Here is a 15,000-nt window from a genome sequence, read left to right on the forward strand (position 1 = left end):
GATTCCGGGGTGCTCCTATAGTAGAGGCGAATGGTGACCACGGGTGAGGAGTCCAGCCTGGTATACAGTGTCTGGAGTGTAGGGATCGGGAAACGCTGCCTTTGGTGTTCTGTCACAGTAATGGACAGTACTGACCAGATCTGGCTTCTCTGCTGGTTTATTAAAGCAGGGAAAGGGAATGGAGAGCAAAAACTAAGCAGCTGCCAATTGGAAATTGCGGTTTATTCTTTCCATAGAGGAAACCTGATTGGTCTTTACAACAGCTAAATACAACGATACAAAACTGGGCAATTGTTACTTTTTCTTTTTTTCTTCTTTTATTTTTTCCTTTTTTTTTTTATTCTGATTATTTCAACACACATATTTTTTTATAGGACCTATATATTCTTTTCATCTACACATTATATATATATTTTTTTTACTGAATGAATTGGCCCTCCTTCCAAATGGGTGAGTGCGGTTCTCCATCGCCGCGCGGTGACATTTGAATGAACAGGTACAGTCCCCCGCGATACATAGAAGCATCACTATAAATCGTAGATTGTATCCTGTTTTGTTGTTTTGTTTTCTGTTTGTTCGTTATGGCTCTGCTTATGATTCTAGAGACATATACCAGATTTCCCCGGGGAAGCAGGCTTTGTCCCGCGAAACGCGTCAGTTATATACATCAAGCAGTGATATACATCAAAGTCAATTTCTTGATTGGCTGTATATGCAGCTATTTACATCAAGCCTAACTTTTTATTGTTGCAATATGTAACGGTATATGTTTTTAGGGGCTATGTTCATGCTCAGTTTTTGTACTACAATCATGTCTTTAAATATTGTATAATAAATCTATTTTTATTTTTATAATATTTGTATGATTGCTGGCATGGTACCTTAAAGTGTTACTAAACCCCAGACCCTGCATTCACTATATCCGCTCTCCCCGGACCCCGCATTCACTATATCTGGTCTCCCCGGACCCCGCATTCACTATATCCACTCTCCTCAGACCCCGCATTCACTATATCCACTCTCCCTGGACCCCGTATTCACTATATCCGCTCTCCCCGGACCCCGCATTCACTATATCCGCTCTCCCCGGACCCCGCATTCACTATATCCGCTCTCCCCGGACCCCGCATTCACTATATCCGCTCTCCCTGGACCCCGCATTCACTATATCCGCTCTCCCCGGACCCCGCATTCACTATACCCGCTCTCCCCGGACCCCACATTCACTATATCTGCTCTCCTCAGACCCTGCATTCACTATATCCACTCTCCTCAGACCCTGCATTCACTATACCCGCTCTCCCCGGATCCTGCATTCACTATATCCGCTCTCCCCGGACCCTGCATTCATTATATCCGGTCTCCCTGGACCCCGCATTCACTATATCCGCTCTCCCCGGACCCGGGATTCACTATATCCGCTCTCCCCGGACCCCGCATTCACTATATCCACTCTCCCCGGACCCCGCATTCACTATATCCGCTCTCCCCGGACCCCGCATTCACTATATCCACTCTCCCCGGACCCTGCATTCACTATATCCGGTCTCCCTGGACCCCGCATTCACTATATCCGCTCTCCCCGGACCCCGCATTCACTATATCCGCTCTCCCCGGACCCGGCATTCACTAGATCCGCTCTCCCCGGCCCTGCATTAACTATGTCCGCTCTCCTCGGACCCCACATTCACTAGATCCGCTCTCCCTGGACCCTGCATTCACTATGTCCGCTCTCCCCGTACCCCGCATTCACTAGATCCGCTCTCCCCGGACCCCGCATTCACTAGATCCGCTCTCCCTGGACCCCGCATTCACTATATCCGCTCTCCCCGGATCCCGCATTCACTATATCCGCTCTCCCCGGACCCCGCATTCACTATATCCGCTCTCCCAGGATCCTGCATTCACTATATCCGCTCTCCCCGGACCCTGCATTCACTATATCCGCTCTCCCAGGATCCTGCATTCACTATATCTGCTCTCCCCGGACCCTGCATTCACTATATCCGCTCTCCCAGGATCCTGCATTCACTATATCTGCTCTCCCAGGATCCTGCATTCACTATATCCGCTAAAAAAAAAAAAAGTAGAACAGGCTGAATTTTTTCTGCACAGAACTGTACTGGAACGCAGTAAAACACATAAAAAATGCACCAGAACAGACCAAAATGCACCAAAAAGGTGCATGTCCCTATTTAAATTGGAGAAAAAGAAAGGGGGGGGAAATGAACTGGAATGCATAAAAAACACACTGGAACGTTTCAAAAACGCATCAAAAACACACTGGAATGCAGCAAAAAAGGACTGGAATGCACATGTCCCTATTTAAATTGAAGAAAAAGAGAGGGGGGGAAATATAAACGGGAATGCATAAAAAACGCACCGGAATGTGCCAAAAAGCATCAAAAACGCGCATGCAAAAAAGCATCTGGAATGCATTTTTATAGTGTGAACCTGCCCTAAAACCGTGTCAAAAATGCATTAAAAACGCGTCAAAAAAGTGTAGAAAAGCGCAAAACGAACTTTGAAAAGCACTGCAACACAGACAAAAAGCAAACTGCATGAGTGTGAACGCTCCGATAGGCCGGTTCACACTATAGAAATGCAGTCCACATGCGTTCCAGGTGCGTTTCTGCATGCTCGTTTTTGACGCATTTCCGGTGCGTTTTTGATGCTTTCCGGTTCATTTTTTCCCCTCTCTTTTTCTTCAATTCAAATAGGGTCACATGCGTTCCAGTGTGATTTTGGTGCGTTCTTGATGCGCTTTACCGCGTTTTGGTACAGTTCTGTGCAGGAACAATGCAGCCTGTTTTTTTTTCTCAGCTTTGTTCTCATTTCCTTTTTTTTTTTTCAAAGTCTTTTTATTAGTTGTCTGTATGCCCAGGGGCGGACTGACAAGTCATGGGGCCCCCGGGCAATAGGGGATCATGGGGCCCCTTTGTCCTTGCCCAAACTCAAAAAAGCCTATGAAAAAGGTACCAGGGGCATCTCATGGGGCCCCCTACTGACCCCGGGCCCTCGGGCAGCGCCCGAGTTTCCAAATGGTCAGTCCACCTCTGGTCCATGTGTCCGTCTGTATATACAGTGTATGTATCAGTGTACGCCCCTCTGTGTATATGTCCGTGTGTATGTCTGTATATACAGTGTATGTATCAGTGTACGCCCCTCTGTGTATGTCCGTCTGTATATACAGTGTATGTATCAGTGTACGCCCCTCTGTGTATGTCCGTCTGTATATACAGTGTATGTATCAGTGTACGCCCCTCTGTGTATATGTCCGTGTGTCCGTCTGTATATACAGTATATATATCAGTGTACGCCCCTCTGTGTATATGTCCGTGTGTCCGTCTGTATATACAGTGTATGTATCAGTGTACGCCCCTCTGTGTATATGTCCGTGTGTATGTCTGTATATACAGTGTATGTATCAGTGTACGCCCCTCTGTGTATATGTCCGTCTGTATATACAGTGTATGTATCAGTGTACGCCCCTCTGTGTATATGTCCGTGTGTCCGTCTGTATATACAGTATATATATCAGTGTACGCCCCTCTGTGTATATGTCCGTGTGTCCGTCTGTATATACAGTGTATGTATCAGTGTATCCAGTACAATGGCAGTTGTTTGCTGTGTAATGATACAGTAGAGGGGATAATGGGGGGAGGAGGCTCCTGTCTTCTATGTCTCAGAGCCCCATTGTAGGTGTGCGGGATGCAGTGACAGCTGATCTTCGCCGTATTCAGACAGTAATGATGCCGAGAGCGGCCCGGGCTTCTGTATCTCAGAGTATTGTTCAATGACAGCTGGCTACCAGAGTCGCATCATACAGCGCTACACCCCGGCCAGACCCCATCTTCTGTATCTGAATGTATTCCTCCCACTGATACCAATGATGGGGCACTATTCCTCCCACTGACACCAATGATGGGGCACTATTCCTCCCACTGATACCAATGATGGGGCACTATTCCTCCCACTGACACCAATGATGGCGCGCTATTCCTCCCACTGACACCAATGATGGGACACTATTCCTCCCACTGACACCAATGATGGGACACTATTCCTCCCACTGACACCAATGATGGGGCACTATTCCTCCCACTGATACCAATGATGGGACACTATTCCTCCCACTGACACCAATGATGGGGCACTATTCCTCCCACTGACACCAATGATGGGGCACTATTCCTCCCACTGACACCAATGATGGGGCACTATCCCTCCCACTGACACCAATGATGGGACACTATTCCTCCCACTGATACCAATGATGGGGCACTATCCCTCCCACTGATACCAATGATGGGGCACTATTCCTCCCACTAATACCAATGATGGGGCACTATTCCTCCCACTGACACCAATAATGGGGCACTATTCCTCCCACTGATACCAATGATGGGGCACTATTCCTCCCACTGACACCAACAATGGGGCACTATTCCTCCCACTGACACCAATGATGGGGCACTATTCCTCCCACTGACACCAATGATAGGGCACTATTCCTCCCACTGACACCAATGATACGACACTATTCCTCCCACTGACACCAATGATGGGGCACTATTCCTCCCACTGACACCAATGATGGGGCACTATTCCTCCCACTGACACCAATGATAGGACACTATTCCTCCCACTGACACCAATGATGGGGCACTATTCCTCCCACTGATACCAATGAGGGGGCACTATTCCTCCCACTGACACCAATGATGGTGCACGTTTTCTCCCACTGACGCCAACAATGGGGCACTATTCCTTCCAGTGACACCAACGATGGGGTACTATTCCTTCCACTGACACCAATGATGGGGCACTATTCCTTCCACTGACACCAACGATGGGGCACTCTTCCCTTCACTGACACCAATGATGGGGCACATTTTCTCCCACTGACACTAATGATGGGGCACTATTCCTCCCACTGACACCAACGATGGGACACTCTTTCTCCCACTGACACCAATGATGGGGCACTATTCCTTCCACTGACACCAACGATGAGGCACTCTTCCCTTCACTGACACCAATGATGGGGCACATTTTCTCCCACTGACACCAATGATGGAGCACTATTCCTCCCACTGACACCAATGATGGGGCACATTTTCTCCCACTGACACCAACGATGGGACACTCTTCCTCCCACTGATACCAATGATAAGGCATTATTCCTAACACTGATACCTATTATGGGACACAATTCCTCATCCTACGGACCACAAGCGCTATGTAATATTTTTTTCACTCCCAATGACCACAGTCCAGACCCCTAAAGTCTGAAGGACAGTAAACTGGCCCTTTGTTTACAATTTTGGAGACCCCGGTTCTAGAGGGTGGGGACTGCTCATTTTGGCAAAGGAAAGTCTTGCTGAGGTTAATAAACAGGGTTCACTTCAATCAACCAATCACGGTCTAGCAAAAATTCCACTGCATGTCACCGCTAAGTGAACATCGTTAACTCGTTTCTTAAATCGATCTCAGAGATCCACATGCTGCAATGACAGTTGGTTTCACAAGATGCATGAACAGTTAGTTTCAGACCCAGTCTCATTGAGACTCAGTGTCTCATGGGGTGCAGCGACAGTTGGATCCAGTGTCTCACCTCGTGCAACCAAAATTGGATCCAGTGTCTCAATGGGTACAGTGGCAGTTGGATTCGCTATCTCCACTGGTGCATTAACAATTGTATCAAGTGTCTTGTTGTGTGTTGACCATGAGATTCAGTATTTCACCTGGAGCATTGACAGTTGGATCCAGTGTCTCTAAGGCGGTGCAGTAATAATTGGAGCCAGTGTCTCACCTGGTATACTTACAGTTGGATCCAGTGTCTGATGGTCCAGTGACAGCTAGATCCAGTACCTCAACTGCTGGCAGAGGCAACTGGATCCAAGAGGCTGATTTACTAAAGGATTTAAGAATGTTCACTCGGTGAGGATTATCAGCTCCATTGGTAAATCAGCCTCCTGGTGCAATGACAGTTGGATCACTTAGTGCCTTGGGTTGCAGTGACAGTTGGATGCAGTTGAGCTGATTCAATAAAGATGTTGAGAAACTTCACACAATACATTTGGCATTTAGTGTCATACAGGAGCAGTGTCATATACTGATAGTTGTCTAGGGTAGTGCCAATGTCATATAATGGCAGTTGTCTCAGGTGGTGGCAGTGTAAGATAGTGACATTTTTCTCAGGTACTGGCAATGTCATACAGTGGCAGTTCATTCATGCAGTGGGCTGTAGTGTCAGTTGTCTCACAAGGTGGCAGTGTGATATAGTGAAAGTTGTCTCAGGTAGAGGGAGTGTCATATAATGGCAGTTGTTTCAGATTATGGTAGAGTCATATAATGACAGTTGTCTCAGGTAGTGGCAGTGTCATATAATAGTGGTTGTCTCAGGCAGTGGCAGTTGTTTCAGGCAGTGGTAGTTGAATCAGGCAGCGGCAGTGTCACATAATGGCAGATGTCTCAGGCAGTGGCAGTGTCATATGTCGGCAGTTGCCTCACGCAGTGGCAGTGTCATATATCGGCAGTTGTCTCAGGCAGTGGTAGTGTCATATAATGGCAGTTGTCTCAGGCAGTGGTAGTTGTATCAGGCAGTGGCAGTGTCATATAATGGCAGTTGTCTGAGGTAGTGGCAGTGTGATATAATGGCAGCTGTCTCAGGCAGTGGTAGTATCATATATGGGCAGTTGTCTCATATAGGTAGTGGTAATTGTCTCAGGCAGTGGCAGTGTCACGTATTGGCAGGTGCCTCAGGCAGTGTCATATAATGGCAGTTGTCTCAGTGGCAGTGTCATATAATGGCAGTTGTCTCCGGAAGTGGCAGTTGAATCAGGCAGTAACAGTGTCATATAATGGAAGGTGTCTCAGGCAGTAGCATTATCATATATTGGCAGTTGTCTTAGGCAGTGGTAGTGCCATATAATGGCAGTTTTCTCAGGAAGTGACAGTTGTATCAGGCAGTGGCAGTGTCATATAATGGCAGTTGTCTTAGGTAGTGGCAGTGTCATATATTGACAATTGTCTCAGGTAGTGGCAGAGTCATATATTGACAGTTGTCTCAGACAGTGGTAGTGTCTCAGGCAGTGGTAGTATCATGTAATGGCAGTTGTCTCATATAGTGTTAGTTGTTTCAGGCAGTGGCAGTTGTCTCAGGTAGTGGCAGTGTCAAATATTGTCAGTTGTCTCAGGCAGTGTCATATAATAGCAGTTGTGTCAGGCAGTGGTAGTATCATATGATGGCAGTTGTCTCAGACAGTGGCAGTGTCTCAGACAGTGGTAGTATCATGTAATGGCAGTTGTCTCATATAGTGTTAGTTGTTTCAGGCAGTGGCAGTTGTCTCAGGTAGTGGCAGTGTCAAATATTGTCAGTTGTCTCAGGCAGTGTCATATAATAGCAGTTGTGTCAGGCAGTGGTAGTATCATATGATGGCAGTTGTCTCATATAGTGATAGTTGTCTCAGGCAGTGGCAGTTGTTTCAGGTAGTGGCAGTGTTATATACTGGTAGTTGTCTCAGGCAGTGTCATATAATGGCAGTTATCTCAGGTAGTGGCAGGGTCATATATCGGCAGTTGCCTCACCTCATAGGCTGCAGTGCTGTTCGGGCTCCCCCCCGGGCTCGGCTCCCTCCTGTCCTCGGTGTCTCTGGCCGGGGATGAAGCGGTGGACCGGGGAGTGGGCTGGCTGGCTCTCTCGTCCTCGGGGAAGCGGCCGGACTCCACATCGACCTCCTCCGCGGTGTCTGGTCCCGGGGAGGCGGAGCGGTAGCTGGAGGCGTCGCTCAGCAGGTCGGGGGAGGAGTATCCGGCCGGTCGGGCGGCTCCGTACAGTTTGGCCAAACTCTCCGCCGCCTTCACCACCGGCCTGAACGCGGAAATGTACCGGAGCTTCCTGGGGGTGAGCGGCTCCCCGGGCCGGGCCTCGTCCCCGGACCTGTCCTCCTCCCGGGCTGGCTCCTCCGCCGCCTCCCCGCCCCCTTCCGACTCGTCGGCCTCCGCGGAGCTCTTGGCGCCGGCTGGCAGCGGCTGCTGTCCAAGTCCCGGGTAGGGAGGCACAGGCAGGGCCCCGGCCGCCGGCCAGAAAACCGGGAAAGGCGGGTAGACCGAGTCCTTAGAGGCCGGAGCGGCCGGCCAGAAGACCCCGGGCAGAGCCTTGTCGGGCAGACCATCGTCCTTCTTGGCGCACAGGCTGAAGGCGGGGAAGCCATACGGCGGGGGCGGGAAGAGAGGCGGGGTCATCTTGTGCAACACCCCGGAGAAGCCTTTGCTGGGGACGGGGATGAGCGGGAAGCTGCGCGCCGCCTGGTCCTCCTCCCCCGCGGAGACTCTCAGGGCCTTGGCTGGGGGCGGCGGGGGCGGGGCCAGCTCCAGGTGTTGCCGAGCGGACCCCCCTCCGCTGCTGCTGGAGGAGCACGGGAAGGCCCTCTTGCGGGTCCCCCCGTTGAACATGGCCTTGACGTCCTCCCAGGAGTGGGCCAGATCGTCGGAGGCGGTCGCATCGCTTAGGCGGAGGTGGCGCCTCCAGCTGTTGAAGTTGGCGGCGTCGGGCTGGGTGTACTTGGAGTCGGAGGTGCGGTGGGAGTGGAAGATGAACTTGTTGGGGGAGAAGTAGAGGCCGCAGTAGCCGCACTTGATGCACTTGGCCCGGGAGCTGTTGTACCGGGCCGGGATGAAGCTCCCCCGGCAGCCCCAGGCGCACTCGTGGACCACGTCGAAGGCGAAGTTCTCGGGCAGCTTGGGCGGCCGGTGCTCCCCCAGGAACGACTTGCACAGGCGCTCCGCCTCCCGCTTAGTGATCATTCCGCAGCGGCGGGACGAGATGGGCATCGCCCCCGCGCGGCGCAGGATCTCCAGCTGCACCGGGGTGCACTGCACGCAGGTGATGCCCAGCGCCACCCTCCGGTTGTGGATCTCGTTGTAGCTGTAGCTCTTCAGCAGGGTGTTGGAGATCTGAGCCAGGCACAGGCGCTCCTGGCCGTCTATCACCAGGGACACGATGGGCACCCCGTACAGGCACGTCTCCCCCACCTGGTTGGGCTTCAGGGTCCCCGTGAAAGTCTGACCGTCCTGCTTGTTGGTGGATGGAGAGCTGGGGTCCCTCTGGGCGGCGATACCCTCCATTGTTTCTCCTCTGGAAGAGAAAAGAGAGAGACACTGAGATCACTGTGCAAGGAGACACATGGGCTTCTTATATCTATTGTACGTGGGGCAATATCACCCCTCTAGAAGAGATCACAGGGCAAGGAGACACATGGGCTTCTTATATCTATTGTACATGGGGCAATATCACCCCTCTAGAAGAGATCACAGAGCAAGGAGACACATGGGCTTCTTAAATTTATTGTACATGGGGCAATATCACCCCTCTAGAAGAGATCACAGGTCAAGGAGACACATGGGCTTCTTACATCTATTGTACGTGGGGCAATATCACCCCTCTAGAAGAGATCACAGTGCAAGGAGACACATGGCCCTCATATTTATTGTACATGGGGCAATATCACCCCTCTAGAAGAGATCACAGGGCAAGGAGACACATGGGCTTCTTATATCTATTGTACGTGGGGCAATATCACCCCTCTAGAAGAGATCACAGGGCAAGGAGACACATGGGCCTCTTATATTTATTGTACATGGGGCAATATCACCCCTCTAGAGGAGATCACTGTGCAAGGAGACACATGGGCTTCTTATATCTATTGTACATGGGGCAATATCACCTCTCTAGAAGAGATCACTGTGCAAGGAGACACATGGGCTTCTTATATCTATTGTACATGGGGCAATATCACCCCTCTAGAAGAGATCACAGAGCAAGGAGACACATGGGCTTCTTAAATTTATTGTACATGGGCCAATATCACCCCTCTAGAAGAGATCACTGTGCAAGGAGACACATGGGCTTCTTACATCTATTGTACATGGGGCAATATCACCCCTCTAGAAGAGATCACAGTGCAAGGAGACACATGGCCCTCATATTTATTGTACATGGGGCAATATCACCCCTCTAAAAGAGATCACAGTGCAAGGAGGCACATGGGCTTCTTACATTTATTGTACATGGGGCAATATCACCCCTCTAGAAGAGATCACTGTGCAAGGAGACACATGGCCCTCATATTTATTGTACATGGGGCAATATCACCCCTCTAGAAGAGATCACAGTGCAAGGAGACACATGGGCTTCTTATATTTATGGTACATGGGGCAGTATCACCCCTCTAGAAGAGATCACAGTGCAAGGAGACACATGGGCCTCTTATATTTTCTGTAAATGGGGCAGTATCACCCCTCTAGAAGAGATCACAGTGCAAGGAGACACATGGGCCTCTTTTATTTATTGTACATGGGGCAGTATCACCCCTCTAGAAGAGATCACAGTGCAAGGAGACACATGGGCTTCTTATATTTATTGTACATGGGGCAGTATCACCCCTCTAGAAGAGATCACAGTGCAAGGAGACACATGGGCTTCTTATATTTATTGTACATGGGGCAATATCACCCCTCTAGAAGAGATCACTGTGCAAGGAGACACATGGGCTTCTTACATCTATTGTACATGGGGCAATATCACCCCTCTGGAAGAGATCCCAGTGCAATGAGACACATGGACTTCTTACATTTATTGTACATGGGGCAATAGCACCCCTCTGGAAGAGATCACAGTGCAAGGAGACAGATGAACTTTTTACATTTATTGTACATGGGGCAATATCCCCCCCCCCCCCCCAGAAGAGATCACAGTGCAATGAGATACATTGACTTCTTATATTTGATGTACATGGGGGAAATATCCCCCCTCTAGAATAGATAACTATGCAAGGAGACACATGGATGTCTTATGTGTATTGTGCATGGGGCAATATTTCCCACCTAGAAGAGGTCACAGTTCAATGAGATACATGGACATCTTATTTTTTATGCACATGGGGCAATATTTACCACCTAAAAGAGTTAATTATGCAAGGAGACACATGGACTTCCTATAGTTTATGTACATGGAGGAACTATTTCCCCATAGAAGAGATCACAGTGCAATGAGATACATGGACTTCCTATATTTATTGTACATGGGGCAATACCCCCCCCCCCTTTCAGAAGAGATAACAGTGCAGTGAGATACATGGATGTGTTATATTTTATGCACATGGAGCAAATGTTTACCCTCTAGAAGAGTTCACAGTGCAATGAGATACATGGATGATTAAAAACTTTACCCCAATTGCATAGAACTCAGTGATCTGGATTATTATATTCACTGCACATGGGGCAATTATTTCCCTTCCAAGAGATCACACTGCAAAGCTATTCACCAATCACATGGAGCACAAGGGTCAGGATCAGGGGCCGACTGACAACTCATGGGGCCCCCGGGCAATAGGGGATCATGGGGCCCCTATGTCCTTGCCCAAACTCAAAAAAGCCTATGAAAAAGGTACCAGGGGCATCTCATGGGGCCCCCTACTGACCCCGGGCCCTCGGGCAGTGCCCGAGTTTCCAAATGGTCAGTCCGCCCCTGGTCAGGATCATTATTTTCACTGCACATGGGGCAACTATTTCCCTTCCAAGAGATCACACTGCAAAGCTCTTCACCAATCACATGGAGCACAAGGGTCAGGATCATTATATTCACTGCACATGGGGCAACTATTTCCCTTCCAAGAGATCACACTGCAAAGCTATTCACCAATCACATGGAGCACAAGGGTCAGGATCATTATATTCACTGCACATGGGGCAACTATTTCCCCTCTAGAAGAGATCACACTGCAATGAGATACATGGACAATGCAAAACTTTACACGATGGTCAGGAGGGTTATATATAATGCACATGGGGGCAAATGCTCACTTGTTGAGCAGATCACATTACAAAACTTTACTGATCACATAGAAGACATTGATCAGGATTGCTATATTTTCTGCACATGGGGCAATTATTCCCCCTCTAAGAAATTACAGTGCAAAACTTTACCCCAATCAAATAGAACCCAGTGATCAGGATTATTATATTTACTCCACATGGGGCAATTATTTCCCATTAGATTGGATCACAATGCAAAGCTGTACCCTGATCCCATAGAACATAGTGATCTGGATTGTTATTATATTCACTGCACATGGGGCAAGGATTGCCCCTCTGAGAGACCACACTTTACCTCAATTACATAGAACCCAGTGATCAGGATTAATTTACTGCGCATGGAGCAAACATTCCCCCTCTAGAAGATCTCAATGCAAAATTCTTAAAACACAATGATCAGGATTTGCATCATACTTACTGCCCAAGGGGCAATTATTTCCCCTCTAGAAGAGATCACACTGGAAAACAGTACCCCATTCACCCAGAACACATTTGCTCCATATGCAGCAAGTACGACCAGAGTATTTATATTTACTGCCCAGGGGCAAATATTTCCCCTCTTTATAGAGGCGATCAAACTGAAAAACTTTACCCCCCCCCCCCCAAGCCCCATCTTTATAGAGGAGATCAAACTGAAAAACGTTACCCCCCCCCCCCAAGCCCCATCTTTATAGAGGAGATCAAACTGAAAAACTTTACCCCCCCCCCAAGCCCCATCTTTAGAGAGGAGATCAAACTGAAAAACGTTACCCCCCCCCCCCAAGCCCCATCTTTATAGAGGAGATCAAACTGAAAAACTTTACCCCCCCAAGCCCCTTCTTTATAGAGGAGATCAAACTGAAAAACTTTACCCCCCCCCAGCCCCATCTTTATAGAGGAGATCAAACTGAAAAACTTTACCCCCGCCCCATCTTTATAGAGGAGATCAAACTGAAAAAATTTACCTCCCCCAGCCCCATCTTTATGGAGGAGATCAAACTGAAAAACTTTATCCCCCCCAAGTCCCATCCTTCCCCTGTCATTTAGAACACAATGTTAAGGATAGATAGGGGGGGGGGGGCAAATATTTCCCATCTAGAATCACATTGCAATGGCATTCACAGACATTGGAAGAGTTTCCACCAATCACATAATTAGGATAGTTATTATTTACTGCAAATGGGGCAAATATTTCTCCTCTGGAAGGGATCACCCTGGAAAGCTCATCACACAATCTGATTGTACAGTTTCCTATAGATCTATAAAAAAAAACCAACAGTGTAGAGGCCTACCTGATTGGATGAGGTGTATGTAAGGTGTATGGTGGGCTGACCACCCCGATCACACAGAACACACACTGTGCAATCATCAGAATAGTTATTATTTATTGGAATTGGTACAAATATTTCTGTAAATAGGAAATTATTTGTCATCTGTACCTGAGGTACAGAAACTGGACTCCCTCACCCCATTCCCATAGAACACACACTGTACAATGATCAGGAGTGTTAGATTTACTGCCACTGGGGCAGATATTTCCCTTCTAAGATATCGCATTGGAAATCTCTACACCAATCCTATAGAACACACACTATACAATGATCAGGAGTGTTAGATTTACTGCCAATGGGACAGATATTTCCCTTCTAAGATATCGCATTGGAAATCTCTACACCAATCCCATAGAAAACACACACTGTGCAATGATCAGGAGCAGGGGCAGACTGACCATTCGGGTATTCAGGCACTGCCCGAGGGCCTGGGGTCAGTAGGGGGCCCCATGAGATGCCCCTGGTACCTTTCATAGGCTTTTTTGGGTGTGGTTTGAGTGTGGGCAAGGACACAGGGGCCCCATGATCCCCTATTGCCCAGGGGCCCCATGAGTTGTCAGTCTGCCCCTAATCAGGATTGCTAAATTTACTGCCACTGGGGCAGATATTTCCCCTCTAAGAAATCACATTGGAAATCTGTACACCAATCCTATAGAACACACACTGTACAATGATCAGGAGTGTTAGATTTACTGCCAATGGGGCAGATATTTCCCCTCTAAGAAATCACATTGGAAATCTGTACACCAATCCTATAGAACACACACTGTACAATGATCTGGAGTGTTAGATTTACTGCCAATGGGGCAGATATTTTCCTTCTAAGATATCGCATTGGAAATCTCTACACCAATCACATAGAACACACACTGTACAATCATCAAATTGGTATAGTCATTTACTGTAGATATGCAATTATTTGTCCTAAGGATCAGGATTGTTAGATTTTTTTTTTACTGCAAATGGGGGAATATTTCTCCTCATGATCACATTGCAATGGACTACAGCCCCCCCCCCCCCCCCCCTACACCACCACCACCCGCCCATTACATAGAACACACACTGTACAATGGTCAGGATTGTTACATTAATTACTGTAAATGGGGAATTCTGTGTCCTCTGGAAGGGATCACCCTGCACTGATATACACGGACCTTACCCCCCCCCCCCCATACAGAACCCACACTGTACAATAATCAGGATAATTATTATTTACTACAATTGTTACAAATCTTTCCCCACTAGAAGAGAGAACATTGCACTAATACACAGCCAGGGGCTCCTTCCCCCCCAATACTGTACAATAGTCATTTTACTGTAGGTGTGCAATTATTTATACCCTGCGAGAGATCGCACTGCCATAGACTACACAGACACTGCACGACTTTACCCCGATTACATACAACACACACTGTACAACGATCAGGATTGTTATATTCATTTACTGTAAATGGGGAATTATGTGTCATCTGGAAGAGATCACCCTGCACTGATATACACAGACCTTACCCCCCCCCCCCATACAGAACACACACTGTACAATAATCAGGATAAATATTAATTACTGAAATGGATACAAATAGTTCTCCGCTGGAAGAGATCACATTGCACCAATACACAGACATGGGGTTCCTTCCCCCCCAATACTGTACAATGGTCAGGACAGTTCTATTCATTTACTACAAGTGGGATAAATATTTACCTGGCAGAGAGATCACACTACATGTACACTGGGCTGCTTCCCTCCATTCTCACAGATCACATACTGTACCAGAATCATGATATGTGTCCTTATTTACGACAATTGCCT

At 48.2% G+C, this 15,000-nt stretch overlaps 1 protein-coding gene across 1 annotated transcript in view; it reads right to left on the reverse strand.

The window, feature by feature from the left end:
- The window catches only part of LOC149437379 (SKI family transcriptional corepressor 1-like), a gene marked incomplete at its 3' end in the record, with an annotated part of 73,752 nt that overhangs the window by 48,936 nt on the left and 9,816 nt on the right, over window positions 1-15,000 (reverse strand). The window contains exon 2 of the mRNA XM_089660978.1: window positions 7,594-9,142. Within this exon, the coding sequence (XP_089517104.1) occupies window positions 7,594-9,132 (1,539 nt within the window). The remainder of the gene's footprint in view (window positions 1-7,593; window positions 9,143-15,000) is intronic.

This window comes from Staurois parvus, unplaced genomic scaffold (assembly GCF_062004578.1).
Source record: "Staurois parvus isolate SC_StPar_1 unplaced genomic scaffold, SC_StPar_1.0 ptg001300l, whole genome shotgun sequence".
NCBI classification, from domain to species: domain Eukaryota; kingdom Metazoa; phylum Chordata; class Amphibia; order Anura; family Ranidae; genus Staurois; species Staurois parvus.